Source organism: Oncorhynchus mykiss, chromosome 4, assembly GCF_057628025.1.
Source record: "Oncorhynchus mykiss isolate SJ-2025 chromosome 4, ASM5762802v1, whole genome shotgun sequence".
Taxonomy (NCBI): domain Eukaryota; kingdom Metazoa; phylum Chordata; class Actinopteri; order Salmoniformes; family Salmonidae; genus Oncorhynchus; species Oncorhynchus mykiss.
The window spans coordinates 59,830,382-59,852,913 of record NC_143025.1 but is presented as its reverse complement, the minus strand read 5'-3'; the positions used below and the strand labels follow the sequence as shown (position 1 = coordinate 59,852,913).

Here is a 22,532-nt window from a genome sequence, read left to right as displayed (position 1 = left end):
GGCAAAAGCAGGAAAGTGCTGTTTGAATGAATGCTTACGAGCCTGCTGCTGCCTACCACCGCTCAGTCAGACTGCTCTATCAAATATCAAATCATAAACTTAATTATAATAAAACTAACATACAGAAATACGAGCCTTTGGTCATTAATATGGTCAAATCCAAAATCTAATTTCGAAAACAAAATGTTTATTATTTCAGTGAAATACAGAATCGTTCCCTTTTATCGAACGGGTGGCAACCCTAAGTCTAAATATTGCTGTTACATTGCACAACATTCAATGTTATGTCATAATTATGTAAAATTCTGGCAAATTAATTATGGTCTTTGTGAGGAAGAAATGGTCTTCACACAGTTCGCAATGAGCCAGGCGGCCCAAACTGCTGCATATACCCTGACTCTGCTTGCACTGAACGCAAGAGAAGTGACACAATTTCCCTAGTTAATATTGCCTGCTAACATGAATTTTTTTAACAACAGTTGAAGTCGGAAGTTTACATACACTTAGGTTGGAGTCATTAAAACTCATTTTTCAACCCCTCCATACATTTCTTGTCAGTTAGGAAATCTACTTTGTGCATGACACAAGTCATTTTTCCAACAATTGTTAATTCACTGTATCACAATTCCAGTGGGTCAGAAGTTTACATAAACTAAATTGACTGTGCCTTTAAACAGCTTGGAAAATTCCATGTCATGGCTTTAGAAGCTCCTGATAGGCTAAATGACGTCATTTGAATTAATTGGAGGTGTACCCGAGGATGAATTTCAAGGCCGACCTTCAAACTCAGTGCCTCTTTGCTTGACATCATGGGAAAATCAAAAGAAATCAGCCAAGGCCAGCCAAGAATTGTAGACCTCCACAAGTCTGGTTCATCCTTGGGAGCAATTTCCAAACGCCTGAAGGTACCACGTCCATCTGTACAAACAATATTACGCAAGTATAAACACCATGGGACCACGCAGCCGTCATACTGCTCAGGAAGGAGACGCGTTCTGTCTCCTAGAGATGAACGTACTATGGTGCGAAAAGTGCAAATGAATCCCAGAACAACAGCAAAGGACCTTGTGAAGATGACGGAGGAAAAAGGTACAAAAGTATCTATATATGAAGTGCACCCGTCCTATATCGACATAACCTGAAAGGCCGCTCAGCAAGGAAGAAGCCACTGCTCCAAAACCGCCATAAAAAGCCAGACTACGGTTTGCAACTGCACGTGGGTACAAAGTTTGTACTTTTTGGAGAAATGTCCTCTGGTCTGATGAAACAAAAATAGAACTGTTTGGCCATAATGACCATCAATATGTTTGGAGGAATAAGGGGGAGGCTTGCAAGCTGAAGAACACCATCCCAACCGTGAAGCACGGCGGTGGCAGCACCATGTTGTGGGGGTGCTTTGCTGCAGGAGGGACTGGTGCACTTCATAAAATAGATGGCATCATGAGGGGGGGAAATTATGTGGATATATTGAATCAACATCTCAAGTCATCAGTCAGGAAGTTAAAGCTTGGTTGCGAATGGGTCTTCCAAATGGACAATGACCCCAAGCATACTTCCAAAGTTGTGGCAAAATGGCTTAAGGACAACCAAGTCAAGTTGTTGGAGTGGCCATCACAAAGCCCTGACCTCAATCCTATAGAACATTTGTGGGCAGAACTGAAAATGTGTGTGCATGCAAGGAGGCCTACATACCTGACTCGGTTACACCAGCTCTGTCCAAAATTCATGGGCCAAAATTCACCCAACTTATTGTGGGAAGCTTGTGGAAGGCTACCCAAAATGTTTGACCCAAGTTAAACCATTTAAAGGCAATGCTACCAAATACTAATTGAGTGTATGTAAACTTCTGACCCACTGGGAATGTGATGAAAGAAATAACAGCTGAAATAAGTCATTCTCTACTATTATTCTGACATTTCACGTTCTTATGGTTAGGTACATTGGTGCAACGATTGTGCTTTTTTCGCGAATGCGATTTTGTTAAATCATCACCCGTTTGGTGAAGTAGGCTGTGATTCGATGATAAATTAACAGGCAATCTAATTGATTATGTGCAATGCAGGACCAGCTAGTTAAACTAGTAATATTGTCAACCATGTGTAGTTAACTAGTGATTATGTTAAGATTGATTGTTTTTTATAAGATAAGTTTAATGCTAGCTAGCAACTTACCTTGGCTCCTTGCTGCACTCGCGTAACAGGTGGTCAGCCTGCAGCGCAGTCTCCTCGTGGATTGCAGTGTAATCGGCGTCCAAAAACGCGATTGTTTTGAAAACTTGAAATCGGCCATAATTAATCGGCCATGCTCATTAATCGGTCTGCCCCTGTTGTGTACCTTAGCAGCACTTCCCTACCTTCTTTTTTCTACAAAACACATAACTATTCAATTAACATGCTTTCCAATGTACAGGCTAGGTTTGTAATGTTTTGTGTGCAAAGCCCTAAAGGTACTGTAATGTGTGCAGGAGAATGTTTTTGTACAGCAATTGAGGTTGTGTGTTTGGTGTTCTGTAGGGAGGCTGGACGGCCCTGATGTGGACTGCCTACAAGGGCCGCGTGGAGGTAACCAAGGTTCTCCTTGACAACGGAGCCAACCCCAACACTACTGGACAGGTGAGCAGTCATCATGACCCGTCTCAGACATTTTACATTTGAGTCATTTAGCAGATGATCTTCTCCAGAGCAACCTACTGTCAGTGGTCCCGTTTGGCTCAGTTGGTAGAGCATGGCACTTGCAACACCAGGGTTGTGGGTTTGATTCGCACGGGGGACCTGTACGAAAATGTATGCACTCACTACTGTATAAGACGCTCTGGATAAGAGCGTCTGCAAAAAATGACTAAAATGTCAAATGCATTCATCTTAAGATAGCTAGGTGAGACAATCACAGTCGTAGTAACTACATTTTCCCTCAATAATGAATATAAAACATACCAAATAACACAACAGAAACCAAAGGCACCACAGGTGGTGGGGCCCAGGAGGCACACGTCCATCTTGTTACCCATAACTTCCAACGTAGCAGACTCCATTACCCCCATGCTCCTGGAAACAACCACACCTCTGGATTGCATTCCCTTCTGTGGGCGGCCTTTAATTCATGGCTATTCCCCATGTATTATACACATATTTATGGGTGAAGAGGGATACACTATTTCCCATGTATAGGGTAATGCATCCAAAAGTAGTGCACTGTGTAGGGAGTAGGGTGCCATTTGGAACTCAAACTAAATCTCTTTTTCGCTCTTTCTCTGCCATCAGCAATACAGTGTGTACCCCATCATCTGGGCAGCAGGCAGAGGTCATGCTGAGATCGTCCAGGTCCTGCTTGAAAATGGAGCCAAGGTCAACTGCTCTGACAAGGTGAGACAACAGATTGGGCAGCATGGCTGGGCAATGCCAACCTTTGGGTTAGTGGTGGCCCAGTTTGGCCAGAAAATAGTGACCTGTGCCAGTATTGAAGTGTGTGTGTGTGTGTGTGTCTTTCCCTCTCTCAGTACGGCACTACCCCTCTGATCTGGGCAGCCAGGAAGGGCCATTTTGACTGTGTGATGCACCTGCTGGAGAACGGAGCCGATGTCGACCAGGAGGGGGCGGTATGTCTGCAATCTACACCAGTGGTCACCAACCTTTTCTGAGTCAAGATCACTTTCTGAGTCAAAATGCATGCCGATCTACCGCTCTGAGTTTTTATTAACATGACTTAAAAAACATAAGCCTATGCACCATTAACCAATTAAAAACAGTACTGTAGCAATGAGGTTTGTGCAGTAAGCTATAGGCCCAATACAAAATCGCTGCATATTGGCTTTGCTTGAATTTACCTGCCAATGCATTGAGGTTCAGGACATTTTTCAAAATTATACACTGCTCAAAAAAATAAAGGGAACACTAAAATAACACATCCTAGATCTGAATGAATGAAATATTCTTATTAAATACATTTTTCTTTACATAGTTGAATGTGCTGACAACAAAATCACACAAAAATTATCAATGGAAATCAAATTTATCAACCCATGGAGGTCTGGATTTGGAGTCACACACAATTAACCTTTCTGATCTCCCCATCCCGGATCTGGGATCGTGAATACAGACTCAAGCTCATTACCATAACGCAACGTTAACTATTCATGAAAATCGCAAATGAAATGAAATAAATATGCTAGCTCTCAAGCTTAGCCTTTTGTTAACAACACTGTCATCTCAGATTTTCAAAATATGCTTCTCAACCATTGCAAAACAAGCATTTGTGTAACAGTATTGATGGCTAACGTAGCATTTAGCATTAGCTTTCAGCTGGCAACATTTACACAAAAAAACAGAAAAGCATTCAAATAAAATCATTTACCTTTGAAGAACTTCAGATGTTTTCAATGAGGAGACTCTCAGATAGCAAATGTTCAGTTTTTCCTGAAAGATTATTTGTTTAGGACAAATCGCTCCGTTTTCTGCGTCACGTTTAGCTATGAAAAAACCCCTGTATCCAGGATTGTGTAAATCTATCAGCAAGCTCATTAGCATAACACAACGTTAACTATTTATGAAAATCGCAAATGAAATGAAATAAATATGCCATCTCTCAAGCTTAGCCTTTTGTAAACAACACTGTCATCTCAGATTTTCAAAATATGCTTCTCAACCATAGGAAAACAATAATTTGTATAAAAGTAGCTAGCTAGCGTTAGCATTTCGCGTTAGCATTTAGCGTTAGCATTAGCGTTAGCATCCAGCACGCAACATTAACAAAAACATAAAAGCCTTCAAATAAAATCATTTACCTTTGAAGAACTTCTGATGTTTTCAATGAGGATACTCTCAGTTAGATAGCAGATGCTCAGTTTTTCCAAAAAGATTCCTTGTGTATTAGAAATAGCTCCGTTTTATACATCACATTTGGCTACCAAAAAAAATCCGAAAATTCAGTCCTCAAAACGCGAACTTTTTTCCAAATTAACTCCATAATATCGACTGAAAACATGGCAAACGTTGTTTAGAATCAATCATCAAGGTGTTTTTCACATATCTCTTCATTGATACATCGTTCTTGGACACATGCTTTCTCCCCTGAATCAAATGGTAAAGTAGAAGCAGCTGGCAATTGCGCACCGAATTCGACGCAGGACACCAGGCGGACACTTGGAAAATGTAGTCTCTTATGGTCAATCTTCCAATGATATGCCTACAAATACGTCACAATGCTGCTAAGACCTTGGGCGAACGACAGAAAGTGTAGGCTCATTCGTTGCGCAATCACAGCCATATAAGGAGAGAATGGAAAACAGAGCTTCAGAAATTCTGCTAATTCCTGGGTGATGCATCATCTTGGTTTCGCCTGTAGAATGAGTTCTGGGGCACTTACAGACAAAATCTTTGCAGATTCTGAAACTTCAGAGTGTTTTCTTTCCAAAACTGTCAAGAATATGCATAGTCGAGCATCTTTTCGTGACAAAATATCGCGCTTAAAACGGGAACGTTTTTTATCCAAAAATGAAATAGCGCCCCTAGAGCTCTAACAGGTTAAAGTGGAAAACCACACTACGGGCTGATCCAACTTTGATGTAATGTCCTTAGAACAAGTCAAAATGAGGCTCAGTAGTGTGTGTGGCCTCCACGTGCCTGTATGACCTCCCTACAACGCCTGGGCATGCTCCTGACGAAGTGGCGGATGGTCTCCTGAGGGATCTCCTCCCAGACCTGGACTAAAGCATCCGCCAACTCCTGGACAGTCTGTGGTGTCCCAGGTGTGCTCAATTGGATTCAGGTCTGGGGAACGGGCGGGCCAGTCCATAGCATCAATGCCTTCCTCTTGCAGGAAATGCTGACACACTCCAGCCACATGAGGTCTAGCATTGTCTTGCATTAGGAGGAACCGAGGGCCAACCGCACCAGCATATGGTCTCACAAGGGGTCTGAGGATCTCATCTCGGTACCTAATGGCAGTCAGGCTACCTCTGGCGAGCACATGCAGGGCTGTGCGGCCCCCCAAAGAAATGCAACCCCACACCATGACTGGCCCACTGCCAAACCGGTCATTCTGGAGGATGTTGCAGGCAGCAGAACGTTCTCCACGGCGTCTCCAGACTCTGTCACGTCTGTCACGTGCTCAGTGTGAACCTGCTTTCATCTGTGAAGAGCACAGGGCGCCAGTGGCGAATTTGCAAATCTTGGTGTTCTCTGGCAAATGCCAAACGTCCTGCACAGTGTTGGGCTGTAGGCACAACCCCTACCTGTGGACGTCGGGCCCTCATACCACCCTCATGGAGTCTGTTTCTGACCGTTTGAGCAGACACATGCACATTTGTGGCCTGCTGGAGGTCATTTTGCAGGGCTCTGGCAGTGCTCCTCCTTGCACAAAGGCGGAGGTAGCAGTCTTGCTGCTGGGTTGTTGCCCTCCTACGGCCTTCTCCACGTCTCCTGATGTACTGGCCTGTCTCCTGGTAGAGCCTCCATGCTCTGGACACTACGCTGACAGACACAGCAAACCTTCTTGCCACAGCTCGCATTGATGTGCCATCCTGGATGAGCTGCACTACCTGAGCCACTTGTGTGGGTTGTAGACTCCGTCTCAAGCTACCACTAGAGTGAAAGCACCGCCAGCATTCAACAGTGACCAAAACATCAGCCAGGAAGCATAGGAACTGAGAAGTGGTCTGTGGTCCCCACCTGCAGAACCACTCCTTTATTGGGGGTGTCTTGCTAATTTCCACCTGTTGTCTATTCCATTTGCACAACAGCATGTGAAATTTATTGTCAATCAGTGTTGCTTCCTAAGTGGACAGTTTGATTTCACAGAAGTGTGATTGACTTGGAGTTACATTGTGTTGTTTAAGTGTTCCCTTTATTTTTTTGAGCAGTGTATTTCAAAATTTGATGTAGGCTGTGTGATCACACTGGTAATAGATACATTGTTGTATTACTTGTGAGGCACAGCTGAGTGAGCAATCATTTAAATAATTTGCTTTTCATTTTACTGGGCTGACGGTGCCTGCATCTGATGGTCAGTCTCAGCGGAGGGAGAGAGCAGCAGACTGAAGGTCTGTCTCTCAACATCCCTCCGGTCTACACCTCTCACTGTTTTATCATCTGCTTAAAGTCCTAGAGAACGGCTTTGTACATTAAGCGTAGTTACTCTGTATTGATTTACTATCATCGTAATCACGCGGCTCTCTCTACTCCTCTCCTCATTCTATCTCTTTCCTGTCCTCCTCTGTCTCTCTTTTCTCCCTCTCTTTCCACTGTCCTCATTCCCTCCCTCCCTCTCTCCACCCCACCCCTTGTAGAACTCAATGACAGCTCTGATTGTGGCAGTGAAGGGAGGTTTCACTGAGGTGGTGAAGGAGCTTCTGAAGAGGAACCCTAACGTGAACATGACGGAAAAGGACGGAAACACAGCGCTGATGATCGCTGCCAAGGAGGGCTACACTGAGATAGTACAGGACCTGCTGGACGCTGGCACCTACGTCAACATACCAGACAGAGTGAGCAAAGGAGCACACGCAGACCCATATTTTGTATTATAGGTGCTGTATTGAGATGTGGATGTAGTGTGTATGCTGTATGACCTATTGTATGTGTGTGTTGTACAGAGTGGAGACACGGTGCTTATCGGGGCAGTGAGAGGAGGCCATGTGGAGATAGTGAGGGCTCTGCTGCACAAATACGCTGATATCGACATCAGAGGACAGGTAATGAGTCTGACACCTAGCTACTTCAGATAAGACACACACCGTGCATCGAAAATTGCGCCCTGTATCCTATATCAGAGGTTCTTCAGCTTTTTCAACCTGGAACCCAAATGAGAAATTCTGTGTTTTTCAGGGACCCAAGCTTATGAAAACACACAACTATACGTACATATTGGTACATTACATTGCTCTTATGCCTAAAACAAATGCAATGTAGACAGAAACAAATAACAATAAAATACCCATATAAATAGCTATTCATGTTTATTTTTCCCATTTAAAAACTCTCTTATATATCTGTCTCGGTTGGAACTGTCGCTGTTAAAATACAAGAAAGCATTATCATTCTGAACTGGAATAAACTGATTGATCACATCACACAAATGTATAACAGAACACACACACACAGGCTGAGTTTCTGATAGTGCAACCCTAAGTAACAGTACAGATGAAAAATGGTCAGGCCTACTGTACATCTTACTTTATAGGTACTGTTACTTAGGGTTGCACTATCAGTATCTAGCTAGCTTGCTTTGGCTAAAGTTGACGTTAGCTAGCTGGCTATTAGCTGTGTACAAGGGGATTGTTTGAAAGAGAAACTCACATCGACTACTGTCAGAGATAATACTCCCTTATTTCTGCTTGTCATCCATCACCTGTTATAAAATGACAACAATGCTTTGCTAACTGACTTACTCTTCCACCGTCGAAGCCCTGTTTCCTGAAGTATTCTGCCCTGTTCTGAAAGAACTGGGTTTAACTTCATGCTGTGGATGTTTGGTCAGGGTGTGTCATTTTAATTTGTTCATTTTGAGAGACTCATTTACGAAGCACTTCCCCGCACAAAACACATTGTGGGCGCTCTTCGTTATTTCTCAAAATGTGTGTGAAACCAAGAGAGAGAACTCATCGCTGTGTTTGCGCCTCATGACGATTGCGCTCAGTCAGAACTTGTGGCTAGCTTGAGTCCATTCAATGGTGAGTGGGAATGACAAGTCAGTGGCTGACAGCGCGTCATCTAGTGCTGAACGACAACGCTGCATCGTGTGGGTCGCAGAGTGATCTTCAAGAAATCTGCCAAAAAAGATCCGGCAAACCACGAAGCATACGCACTCTCCCTCCCACTCGCGCTGCTGCCAAACTGACCAGAGACACAGCTGCTAAGCAGAGAGTGCACTGAACAGATGGCGCAGTTGCACTTGGCCAAATCAATTCCAGTAATTAATAAAATAATTATAAATTTACTCTGACACGTCGCGACCCAAACCCATACTTAAAGAAAGGCTGCCCTATATAGTGGGCTACTGTTGACCAGGGTCCATAGGGAATCTGGTCAACAGTAGTGCACTATTTAGGGGATGGTATGCCATTTGAGATGGAGACACACAGTACTACATTATAGAAGAAGGTACATACAATTCACCTCAACTGCCTTACAACAATACATTTTGACCTCTTGTAGGATAACAAGACAGCCTTGTACTGGGCCGTGGAGAAAGGCAACGCCACCATGGTGAGAGATATCCTTCAGTGCAACCCCGACACGGAGACCTGCACCAAGGTAAGAGTCAACCATATTTCACTATGTGACAACCCAGACACATACACAGCCACCTACTGTAGTCACTGTTCTCCAAACCATAATCATGTGTTTTTTTGTCTCAGGATTCAGAGAGCCCTCTGATCAAGGCCATTAAGATGAGGAATATTGACATAGTGGAGCTTCTGCTGGACAAAGGAGCCAAAGTGTCAGCTGTGGATAAGGTACAAGATATTTAGCCATTTAACCTTTATTAAACCTAGCTTCCGAACGACCTGTACAATAATCTATTGCCGTCCATATGTAATGTATAATAAACCATATACATGGCACACAGAATGTCAAAAAGACACAAGTTATGTAGATAGAAGTCTGATCCTACCTGTCTCCCGCTAGAGAGGCGACACCCCTCTCCACATCGCCATACGTGGCCGGAGCCGCAGGCTGGCGGAGCTCCTCCTCCGTAACCCGAAAGATGGCCGCCTGCTGTACCGGCCCAACAAGGCCGGCGAGACGCCCTACAACATCGACTGCAGCCACCAGAAGAGCATCCTCACCCAGATCTTTGGAGCCCGTGAGTATCCTTTCTCTCCGGAAGCTCGGTCAGTGACTTTCGGCGGTGAAAATCTAGTAGAACACCATAAAGGACGTTACCTGTGTGATGGAGTCACTAAGACCGGGAGTCACACTTTAGCCACTGTTCTCTGACAATATCACCTATATAAATATTGTAGACTTGTAACCAAATAAACGGTAAATAATGTAGATATTGTAGAGCTGTAAGTAACCTAATTCCGTCTGTCTGTGTCCCCTCCAAGGCCACCTGTCCCCTACTGAGTCTGACGGAGACATGCTGGGTTATGACCTGTACAGCAGTGCCCTGGCAGACATCCTCAGTGAGCCCACCATGCAGCCACCCATCTGTGTGGGCTTGTACGCCCAGTGGGGCAGCGGCAAGTCCTTCCTGCTCAAGAAACTGGAAGGTAAGGAACTGAAACAGAATTAAGAGTATAATTATTATTTTTTACCCCCTTTTTCTCCCCAATTTTGTGGTATCCAATTGTTAGTAGTTACTGTCTTGTCTCATTGCTGCAACTCCCGTACGGACTCGGGAGAGGCAAAGGCCGAGAGCCATGCGTCCTTCGAAACAAAACCGCACTGCTTCTTAACACAGCGCGCATCCAGCTCCGAAGCCAGCCGCACCAATGTGTCGGAGGAAACACTGTACACGTAGCAACCTGGTCAGCGTGCACTGCGCCCGGCCCGCCACAGGAGTTGCGAGTGCACGATGAGACAAGGATATCCCTGTCGGCCAAACCCTCCCTAACCCGGACGACGCTGGGCCAATTGTGTGCCGCCCCATGGGCTTCCTGGTCGCGGCCAGCTGCGACAGAGCCTGGGCTCGAACCCAGAGTCTCTGGTGGCACCCAGGAGGCCCCTTAAGAGTATTATTTATACCAGGGGTTCTCAAAGTGGGGTCTGCGGCCAGATCTCAAAATATAAATATATGTCCATTTTCTTTTACATTTCATTTTTTTGGTGTGTCATTTTGGAGTTACTTTTATTGTAAACAAGAATGGAATATGTTTCTAAATACTTCTACATTAATGTGGATGCTACCATGATTATGGATAATCCTGAATGAATCGTGATTATTGATGAGTGAAAAAGTTAGAGGCATAAATATCATACCTCCAAAAAATGCTAATCTCCCCTGTAATTGTAATGGTGAGAGATTAGCATGTCTTGGGGGATCATATTTGTGCTTTTGTAACTTTTCGTAATCATGGTAGCATCCACGTTAATATAGAAGTGTTTAGAAACATATTGTATTTTTATTTACAATAAAAGCGACTCCAAAATGACACACTACATTTATTTACCATTCATTTCTATTGGGCTCAAAATAATCTGAAACACAACCAAAACAAATAGCATCACAAACTTGATGTATTCTTTGCGTGCTAGGAATATTGGACCAAATACTCAACTTTTCACTACTTCAATTCACATATTTGTCCCAATACTTTGGGTCCCCTAAAATAGGATGGACTATGTATAAAAAGTGCTGTAATTTATAATCGATTCACATTAATAATTTTTTAAAAATGAAATCTGACTGTCTGCACTTTAACTTCCTAGTCATTGTATCATAAAAAAAGTCATTTGTATCATTTTCATATACTTTTTGTATCATTTCCCAAAAATGTGTAACTGTCCCAATACTTTTGGAGCTCACTGTATCTCTTTCTATAAGGCAGTTTGATTGCCATTGCTCCATTCACTTCTATAGAGGAGTCTGAGCGTTTATGATACTGCTCAAAATAATGATATGTTAAAGGAGTAGTTCACTATTTTACAACTTGATGTTAGATGGTTCCTCACCCTGAAAGTAATTTATGGGCCAAGAGAAACTGGTAATCCAGGGTGAAAGGTTCTTTAAACAGCCACTACCACCTTAGCCATCACAAGCTAACAATCAATGGAAGTGATGGGGGCATGTGAGCATTTAGAAAATATGTCTAAATCACCTGAAATCAACTGCATATTTGGTTTGATGTTACTTAAAGGTGATTTGGCCATAAAAAAAAATAATAGATGCTCACATCACTTCAATTGATTGTTAGCTTGTGATGGCTAAAGTTAGCTGAAGTTTGTAGTGGCTGTTGGATTAACTTTTCTCCTGGCCAATAGATTACTTTCAGGGTGAGGAACCATCTAACATTAAGTTGTAAAATAGTGAACTACTCCTTTAACAATATGTTATACATGTTAATAATAAGATGGCTGTTAATATTAACAAATTATTTTATTAACTCATTCTCGCCTGATCTTACTCCTCATTCAACCCCTCCTTTTCTTCCCCTCTCCAGATGAGATGAAGACGTTTGCTGGCCAGCAGGTAGAGCCGTTGTTCCAGTTTTCCTGGATGGTGTTGTTCCTGTCCCTGCTGCTGTGTGGTTCTGTAGCTCTGGTCCTGGGCTTCACCGTCGACCCTAAGCTGGCCATTGCCGTCTCCCTGAGCCTGCTGGCCCTGGTCTATGTCTTCTTCGGTGAGACCTTCACTTTGTCCTCCATTTTGAATGTAGTCCAGTAGTATTAAGTTATTTTCAAGTGCCACACTAGAGGGCAGTATTATACCAGTAACAATAATGTAGTGACCTCTGGTAACAACGCAGTTAGCGATATCAAGGAGATTCGAAAAAGGACTCATACTTTTTACTGGACTTAATGCTTGAATAAACAGTATATTAACACACAGCCTATGCACTATACTGACTGGCTTTTCCAAACCCCTTTAATGACACAGGAACAGTTTTTTAAAAATCTGGCTGTCTTCATTTGGCCTGTAGTGGTGGTGGCTGTTAATGATCCAGTTAGGAGATAACTGTTTCCCTCGCTCTGTAGTGGTGGTGTACTTCGGCAGTCGTCGTGAGGGGGAGAACTGGAACTGGGCATGGGTGATCAGTACCCGTCTGGCACGACACATTGGCTACCTGGAGCTGCTGCTCAAACTGATGTTCGTCAACCCCCCTGACCTGCCCGAACAGACCACCCGCGCACTTCCCGTCAGGTATAACACACACATCCGCACCCACACACATACACACAAACACACACAGACCACCTGTGCTCTGCCCATCTGGTACACACACCACTCCTCACCCACCCAAAATCACTATCAAATCCCTCTTAGCAAAGCCAGAAATCTAAACTTCAATCACATGCTGTATTTATCACATCAGTCCTGGATGTAATCAACTTCTTTACATCACTTCATTATATGCCTTGATTTGTCAATTATTTCCATATTATTTATGTAGCGCTCATGTAGACTTTATGAATTCCATATAAAGTTGTTCTAAGTTGTAGTTTGTGTGTGACCAATGATTTAATATGTCCACTCCTCTCCCTCTACTGTTGTATCCCTGCAGGTTCCTGTTCACGGACTACAACCGTCTGTCCAGTGTGGGAGGAGAGACCAGCCTGGCAGAGATGATAGCCACCCTGTCTGATGCCTGTGAGAGGGAGTTTGGCTTCATGGCCAGCCGCCTTTTCAGGGTCTTCAAGACGGAGGAATCACATGGTAAGGACCAGAGGAGGACAGACTAGTCAATTCAGTTTACTTTATTGAATCCCCTTGGGCAAATGTGTTCTACTGTTGGCACTACTTTGAGTCACTATCAGTCACTACATTCGTTAATAAACAGTTTTCAGTAGGAACTAACAACAAAGGCTTGCAAACGTCCAACCATCAATACGAATGAATGTTCTTATTGAACAAGCTTAGTTAGTAGCCTACTTCCTGTTTCAAAATATTTGTATGCCCACTGAATACTTTATACCTACTGTTTTCTATGCTTTCATGATAAATTGATCATAGGCAGCAAAAATACGCATTTCTGTTCTGATTGTCATTCAAAATGTATTATAGGGAAGAAGAAGTGGAAGAAGACATGCTGCGTTCCCTCCTTCGTCATCTTCGTCTTCATCCTGGGCTGCCTGATCACCGGCATGGCCCTCCTCGCCATCTTCAAGGTTTAACTTTATTAGTCTAGCTTATTGGCCTTTTAGCATTATAGCAGGTTCTGAAATCGATGTGATTAAAAAGTCTGAATTTCTTCACCAATTTTGAATGAATAAGACAATTTCAAAATGCATAAAGGTGGACGTGGCCAACCAGACGGTGAACGCCGTGCTGATCGCCATGGCCAGCGTGGTGGGCCTGGCGCTGGTGCTCAACTGCCGGACCTGGTGGCAGGTGGCCGACTCGGTGCTAAACTCTCAGAGGAAGAGGCTGCACAGTGCCGCCAACAAGATGCACAAGCTCAAGAGCGAGGGCTTCATGAAGGTAGGGTGCACTGCAAACAGCCACACATGCATCCACACGCAAAAACAAACATACACACATACCTGCTACCTGTCTCTACATATCTTTATATCTCGCTGTACCTCTCTCTCCTCCATCCTTAGGTGTTGAAGAATGAGGTGGAGCTGATGGCGAGGATGGCTAAGACCATCGATGGCTTCACTCAGAACCAGACGCGTCTGGCTGTCATCATAGATGGCCTGGACTCATGTGAACAGGACAAAGTACTGCAGATGCTGGATACGGTAAGACTCACACACACACATAGTCACAGGGTGATAGGGTATACCGTATCACTCTGAGCACTAACCTTTTTGAACATCTCACCCTTGTGCAACCTTTTGAGTTTTTTCCGAAAACAATCTGTCCCAAGAGAGCAAGCAACACATCAGTCATAAATATTCCAGAAGCTGTCAGTAATACAATTGTCTTTAATCTGATCAATTTATTAGAGGAGCAAGGCCATCTGAACTCGCTGCTTCTTGTTTACTAATGAAATCTTTGATCTGGGGAAATAATGGGTCTTCTATGTAAGATGTCTTTGTAACGGAATAACCAACATCACTCATATGTTTAGAGTAATTCATCTAGACATTTGATAGCGGTCACAAAATGTCATATTTCAATGTCTTTTGTTCATTGGGATAATGGAGTTATTAGCTGACTGAGCTGTAGCGGAAATAGTGAAATAGAATAGAAACAACTTACACTGCATGGCAAAAGTATGTGGACACCTCTTCAAATGAGTGGATTCATGAAATGGGTTTCCATGTCCGAGCAGCTACACACAAGCCTAAGAACACCATGCGCAAAGCCAAGCGTCGTTTGGAGTGGTGTAAAGCTTGCCGACATTGGACTCTGGAGTGGAAACGCTTCACCATCTGGCAGTCCGACGTATGGAATCTGGGTTTGGACAATTCTTCCTGCCCTAATGCATAGTGCCTACTTTAAAGTTTGGTGGAGGAGGAATAATGGTTTTTCATGGTTCGTGGTAGGCCCCTTAGTTCCAGTGAAGGGAAATCTTAACGCTACAGCATACAATTACTTTCTAGACGATTCTCTACTTCCAACTTTATGGCAGAAGTTTGGGTAAGGCCCTTTCATGTTTCAGCATGACAATGCCCCCGTGCAGAAAGAGAGATCCATGGCGAGATCGGTGTGGAAGAACATGACTGGCCTGCGCAGAGCCCTGACCTCAATCACATTGAACACCTTTGGGATGAATTGGAACGCCGACTGCGAGCCAGGCCTAATCGCCCAACATCAGTGCCCAACCTCACCAATGCTCTTGTGTCTGATTGGAAGCAAGGCCCTGCAGTAATAGTGAAAAGCCTTCCCAGAAGAGTGGAGGCTGTTATAGCATTAAAGGGGGGAGCAACTCCATATTAATGTCCATGATTTTAGAATGAGATGTTCGACAAGCAGGTGTCCATATACTTTTGGCAATGTAGTGTATATATTTGATTGGTAGCCCCAACCAAGAGATTCAAACCACTTGACGGTGTAAGAGCCGATGCCGGAGATGAGAAGCAGGTATGGGGAATCAAACATTGAATCGGGAACAGACAGAACAAGACAGAAACAGCATCAGCACATGGGTAAACATGGACATATGACAATCAATGCAGAAGCAGGGAACAGAGCGGGGAACCAGACAGATATAGGGAAGATAATGACAGAGGTGATTGAGTCCAGTTGAGTCCAATAATCGCTGATGCTCGTGACTGGGGAAAGGCAGGTGTGTGTAATGATGATGGCAGGAGTGCGCAATGCTGGGGAGGGAAGGGTGGGAGCAGACGTGACAGACGGGGTTGCTAGGTGTTGAACTGAGGTCCCTTCACAGACACACACGCACACACATGCAGCGAGCACCCCACACACACAGGGCTAGCCCGCCCATTAGGCAGGATTAGGCAGCCACTTAGACTGCAGGTTGACGAGGGCGGCATCGAACTGACCAAGATGCACCTCCGACAACACATACCGCTTCATAATTCTGCCCAAAACAATGAAAATGTCTCTCTCCCAGCGGCATATGGGCCATTTAGGTGAGTGCTGATGCCGCACCATGTTAAGCAGTGCCCACTTTGCCAAAGTCAGGGCCGCAAAATATTTATCTTGCGTGTGCCCAGCGTGCCTCTGGCAGTCCACCAACGCTCAAGTCATCTACATAAATGATGTATCCTATAGTAGAAAGAGTAGTAGCCTATGTGGTTTTTCTGTAGCCTATAGACTTGAGACCATATTTATGACAAATAGCCAAAAGGGCGTGCCCTATCAAATAAAAATGCACTTCGATTTGAATATGACTTTGCATGTTAACAAACACCATATCCTAAAAACAGGACAAGTGAAAATAAAATGGGCAATATGGAATGAAATTGGGCTACTCAGGAGTAGGGCTGTGGGGGTCATGAAATGTTATACAGTGGGGCAAAAAAGTATTTAGTCAGCCACCAATTGAGCAAGTTCTCCCACTTAAAAAGATGAGAGAGGCCTGTAATTTTCATCATAGGTACACTTCAACTGTGACAGACAAAATGAGAAAAAAATCCAGAAAATCACATTGTAGGATTTTTAATGAATTTATTTGCAAATAATGGTGGAAAATAAGTATTTGGTCACCTACAAACAAGCAAGATGTCTAGCTCTCACAGACCTGTAACTTCTTCTTTAAAAGGCTCCTCTGTCCTCCACTTGTTACTTGTATTAATGGCACCTGTTTGAACTTGTTATCAGTATAAAAGACACCTGTCCACCACCTCAAACAGTCACACTCCAAACTCCACTATGGCCAAGACCAAAGAGCTGTCAAAGGACACCAGAAACAAAATTGTAGACCTGCACCAGGCTGGGAAGACTGAATCTGCAATAGGTAAGCAGCTTGGTTTGAAGACATCCACTGTGGGAGCAATTATTAGGAAATGGAAGACATACAAGACCACTGATAATCTCCCTCGATCTGGGGCTCCGCGCAAGATCTCACCCCGTGGGGACAAAATGATCACAAGAACGGTGAGCAAAAATCCCAGAACCACAGGTCATTGAGATGGTCACGGAGGAGATCATTGTCTCTAACTGCAACTCAGAGACATATGTGGAGGAGATGGAAGACTCTGCAGTCACCATCGAGGAGCAGGACAATGAGTATAGTGAATGACCTGCAAAGAGCTGGGACCAAAGTAACAAAGCCTACCATCAGTAACACACTACGCCGCCAGGGACTCAAATCCTGCAGTGCCAGACGTGTCCCCCTGCTTCAGCCAGTACATGTCCAGGCCCGTCTGAAGTTAGCTAGAGAGCATTTGGATGATCCAGAAGAAGATTGGGAGAATGTCATATGGTCAGATGAAACCAAAATATAACTTTTTGGTAAAAACTCAACTCGTCGTGTTTGGAGGACAAAGAATGCTGAGTTGCATCCAAAGAACACCATACCTACTGTGAAGCATGGGGGTGGAAACATCATGCTTTGGGGCTGTTTTTCTGCAAAGGGACCAGGACGACTGATCCGTGTAAAGGAAAGAAGGAATGGGGCCATGTATTGTGAGATTTTGAGTGACAACCTCCTTCCATCAGCAAGGGCATTGAAGAGGAAACGTGGCTGGGTCTTTCGGCATGACAATGATCCCAAACACACCGCCCGGGCAACGAAGGAGTGGCTTCGTAAGAAGCATTTCAAGGTCCTGGAGTGGCCTAGCCAGTCTCCAGATCTCAACCCCATAGAAAATCTTTGGAGGGAGTTGAAAGTCCGTGTTGCCCAGCAACAGCTCCAAAACATCACTGCTCTAGAGGAGATCTGCATGGAGGAATGAGCCAAAATAGTGTGTGAAAACCTTGTGAAGACTTACAGAAAACGTTTGACCTCTGTCATTGCCAACAAAGGGTATATAACAAAGTATTGGGATAAACTTTTGTTATTGACCAAATACTTATTTTCCACCATAATTTGCAAATAAATTCATTACAAATCCTACAATGTGATTTTCTGGATTTTTTTTCTAATTTTGTTTGTCGTAGTTGAAGTGTACCTATGATGAAAATTACATGCCTCGTCTTTTTAAGTGGGCGAACTTGCACAATTGGTGGCTGACTAAATACTTTTTTGCCCCACTGTATACCATCACAATAAATACATTATTTATTTTTGTCAGGTCTAAAGAAACATGATATGAATGAAAATGTATTTCAGAAGAACTGAAGATGAGTTTGACTACTGTAGGCCTATGTTATCTGGCTATGCTCCATGCCATAGGCTGTGGGCTAGTTCATTTAGCTGACAATATATGCATATAAGTCCTGTGACATTATTTTATTTTAGATGATTTTATAGTAAGAAGAATATAATTGAATAAAATAGAAAGGGTATTTTTCCCGTTACAGAACGATTGAAATGGCTGTGTTGAACGTATACGTGATAATTGAGAAACAGGTCCTATAGGCATCATTTTTAGTTATGTGGCAACTTTAGTTGTGAATGATACAAACCTTAGAATGCCTTAGAAATCAAAACATATATGGGCTGCATGATGCGACTACAGACTATTGATGATTTGAGAAAGTAGCAAAAAAAGCTTGTGCTCTGTCCCTTATCTCCGGCTGCACAGCTGTTCTCATCAAGTGATCATATTTTCACCCATCAGACTATACTCAATTTAATCTCGTCTTTACTAATATGTCAAATTAGTTTTGATTTAGAATGGCCCGTTATCAAATGGGCAGGAACGGGGGCAGGGGGAAAAAGACATGTCATCTGTATGCACTCCAATAGCAAATGGAGGCCACCCACTTTCCCGCCGGTCTGTTTTGTAGGCTACTTCGGTTTTATAGCGCAGCGTGTGCTTAATATGAGCAGCTGATATTCTGCCCAAACTCTGTATGCCATGGGCTCTCCAACCTTGTTCCTGCAGCTACCCAGTACTTAATATGGGAAACCAATTTAAGTCTGCGTGGGAACATCTACAGTAACATGTTTTTGTATTTAAATACATTTCACTAAACTGTTGACAGCCCATCTGCGTGCTCGAGAAAGGAGTAAAGGAGAGAGAGGAGATGGAAACGCATGGTGGTGAGACATTCTGTGTAGCTATGAAACAACATCCACAACAACCATGTTTTACACTGTTTCAACCTGCTGTTGAACTTATTTTTTCTAATTGATCATCACAGTGAGGTGAGTTTTAAAAGTACTATAGGCCTACTGCTTTGATGATGTGTGTTTTTGATATGATTTTCATTTGCATTGATGTCAGAGTGGCTAGAGGGACAGTAAAGTCCTGAGTACTAGGCCATTAGGACCTGATCGTCGTTAGCGAGTTGGGTACTACCAAAGCATGTCCAGAGTGCATAAAAGGAGATTACTGTGACTTAGCAGGCCACATGGAATTTTATTGCGGTCAATGCTCATGACTGCCGGTGTGGTGGTAATACAGTCACCTCAACAGCCCTAATCAGGAGGGCTGTCCGGGAGTTCCACTCCGTTGGCTAAATTCTCATGAATGTAAGTAAGCCTATTAGTACTTTTTTTTTTACGAGCTGATCATAGCGAATAAGAAAGTAATTCTGCATTTCTCGCTGTGTAAACACATTGATTCTAATTGCAAATATGCAAACCATTACAACTGATAAACTTGGGTAGCTCATATGCCCATCTTAAAGAGCCAAAGTGTTTAGTCTTAATCATTGGTCAGGACTAATGTCTAGGCGAATAAAGCCAACGCAAATGCCTGTTTTACAAACGTTACGACATGGATGGGCGCTCACAAAACTGCATTGCGAGCCAACGCTGTAGGCTACGCTATTCTGATTCTGCGGGGATAGGAGGGGGGCAGCGATTTCTATGTCTCGCCTAAGGAGGCAGAGCGGCCTGGGCAGGGCTTATACAGTCACACACACACACACACACAGTCAAAGGGTGGTAGGGTATACTGTATAACCTTGAACACTAACATTGATATGTTCTTCCCCAACTCCTCAGCTTGTGTGGGGCTTTTGTCTACAAATGGAATTATTTCGATCTGTCCCAATAATAGAAAGAACACACATACATTACTCACAAAGATTCCAGAAGCTGTCATGATTTTTCTTATTATTTACAGTAATGCAATTTTCTGTAATCTGATCAATTTATTTGAGGATCTAAACTCGCTGCTTCTTGTTTACAAATACAATCTTTGGTCAAAGGAAATATCGGATATTTTATGTAAGATGTCTTTGTCGTCAGAAGCAACATCCCTCATTGATTAGAGCAATTTGTTGAGACTTTGATAGCAGTCACAAAATATAATATTTCAATGTCTTGCACATTTGGATAATGGAGTTATGAGCTGGCTGCTGTGGAAAAGGTTTTAGAATAAAAAAACGAATATGCCACACACACACACACACACACACACACAGAGACACACACACACACGGCTTTGTAATGCTATCCTTGTGGGGACCAAATTGATTCCCTTCCAAAATGATATTTTCCCTAACCCCTATTTTCCTTAACCCTAAACCTAACCTTAACTCCTAACCCTAAAACTATACCTACTCCTAACTCTAATTGTAACCCTAAACCTAACCTTAGCTCCTAACCCTAAAACTATACCTAACCCTATCTCTTATCCCTAATTGTAACCCTATCCCTAAACCTAACCCCTAAGCCTAAAATAGCATTTTTCCTCGTGGGGTTTGGCAAAATGTCCCCACTTGTCTGATTTTTTTTCCCCCCTTGTTTTACTATCCTGGTACCCACAAGGATAATTAAACACACACACACACCTTTCTTTCCCCACACACCTCACCATATGTACCTTGTTTCTCCCTGCTTCACCAGGTGAGGGTGCTGTTTTCCAAAGGCCCCTTCATCTCCATCTTCGCCAGCGACCCCCACATCATCATCAAGGCCATCAACCAGAACCTGAACAGCGTACTCAGGGACTCCAACATCAACGGCCATGACTACATGAGGAACATCGTCCACCTGCCCGTCTTCCTCAACAGCCGGGGGTTGAGTAGCGCCAGGAAGATGTGTGTGGCAGCGCCTGCTAACGGAGACACCAGCAACTCAGACGGTAATCCGTACCACTCAGACGGTAAAGATGGACTTGCACAGCCACACATGACTCGCACACGCGCTCATTCACATTCATCCAGACACTGAACACATACAGCCACCTCCAAAACCCAATTGACTCCCATTGCACACAACTGTAGCTCCCAAATCGGGACTATGACTGAATGTGTCAAGTGATTGATCTGTTATTAGCTCTGATTTCTCATCTACATCTTTCCTGTATCTGTCTGTAGGCTGGCATGAGGAGCTGGACAGGAAGCTATCCCAGCACAGCATCGGAGAGATGACAAAGTTTGGCAGCAAGACCACCCTAAACCGCAGGGTAAGAGAGAGAAGTGTGTGTGTGTCAAATCCAAATCTAATTTTATTTGTCACGTACACAGTTTACAGCAGGGATAAAAGGTACAGTGAAATGCTTGTCTGCTAGCTGCCTCAACATTGCAGTACAATAATCAATAATATCAATAATTACAATAGTAAAAGAAGAGGTAGTATGCATAGTAACAGCCTTCTATGTACACAATATGGTATACAGTATAGATAATGAATGTGCTATAAGTATGACTGTACAAATATAAAGTAGTGTCTTGGTCGCGCAGATGAATTAATAGTATATAATAGTGTGTGTGTGTGTGTGTGTGTGTGTATAGGTTGAATGTTTGGAGAGTCTCTAAGGTGCAAATAGTCTCAAAGGTGCAGGTCTGTGCAGGGAGACAGCAAGGGTTGGTATTTTGGGGTCGACATTTAGTCTTGAGATATTCCAGATCGGGAGAACAAAAAGTCGTAAGGTTTGTACATTACCACAGTCACACCATTGTGTTGTTGATGATGAAGCAAACCCCTCCCTCCTCCTTTACTTTTCCTGGATGATTCCTTTCGACCTGTCCGCGCAATGTAAGGAAAACTCAGCAGTCTGGATAGCTGGATTCAGCGCGGACTCCGAGAGCCATGTTTCAGTCAGGTGTATTACGTTACTGTCTGTGTCCCGTTGATGGGAAATCCTTGCCCTGAGCTTGTCTACCTTATTGTCCAGAGACTGTGCATTTGCTAGTAGAATACTAGGAAGCGGTGGATGATTTGCCCTTCTTAGTCTGACTAGAACGGCCAGCTCTCCTTCCTCGCCTCCGTCGTTGTCTTTTTGGTAGGGCTACCAGAATGAATGGGACTGCTTCTGGAGAACAAAACAACAAAAAAAGTGTATGGTTCTGGAAAGTCAATATTTCTGGTGAGTAACCGCCGTTCTGATGTCCAGAAGTGCATGTCTGTCATAGGAATCACAGAAACGTCCTGAGCAAATAAAGTAAAAAATGACGCAAGAGTAAACAACTTGGAGCTAGCATCAGGGTGACCGTTTCTGCTGGTGCACTTCTTG

The 22,532-nt window shown here is 43.6% G+C and overlaps 1 protein-coding gene across 6 annotated transcripts in view; it reads left to right on the top strand.

The window, feature by feature from the left end:
- kidins220b (kinase D interacting substrate 220b) overlaps window positions 1-22,532 on the top strand; it is a 43,199-nt gene that overhangs the window by 6,000 nt on the left and 14,667 nt on the right. For 3 of the 6 annotated variants that reach the window (XM_021600125.3, XM_090232395.1, XM_021600121.3), the window contains exons 5-21: window positions 2,514-2,612; window positions 3,261-3,362; window positions 3,497-3,595; window positions 7,283-7,480; window positions 7,589-7,687; window positions 9,150-9,248; window positions 9,353-9,451; window positions 9,624-9,801; window positions 10,046-10,210; window positions 12,101-12,280; window positions 12,636-12,801; window positions 13,163-13,314; window positions 13,663-13,766; window positions 13,894-14,079; window positions 14,202-14,342; window positions 20,921-21,158; window positions 21,394-21,482. In XM_021600125.3, coding sequence (XP_021455800.3) covers window positions 2,514-2,612; window positions 3,261-3,362; window positions 3,497-3,595; window positions 7,283-7,480; window positions 7,589-7,687; window positions 9,150-9,248; window positions 9,353-9,451; window positions 9,624-9,801; window positions 10,046-10,210; window positions 12,101-12,280; window positions 12,636-12,801; window positions 13,163-13,314; window positions 13,663-13,766; window positions 13,894-14,079; window positions 14,202-14,342; window positions 20,921-21,158; window positions 21,394-21,482 — 2,394 coding nt within the window. Of the gene's footprint in view, window positions 1-2,513; window positions 2,613-3,260; window positions 3,363-3,496; window positions 3,596-7,282; window positions 7,481-7,588; window positions 7,688-9,149; window positions 9,249-9,352; window positions 9,452-9,623; window positions 9,802-10,045; window positions 10,211-12,100; window positions 12,281-12,635; window positions 12,802-13,162; window positions 13,315-13,662; window positions 13,767-13,893; window positions 14,080-14,201; window positions 14,343-20,920; window positions 21,180-21,393; window positions 21,483-22,532 lie in introns of all 6 variants that reach the window. The other 3 variants (XM_021600124.3, XM_036975604.2, XM_021600120.3) reach the window with 1 other exon arrangement.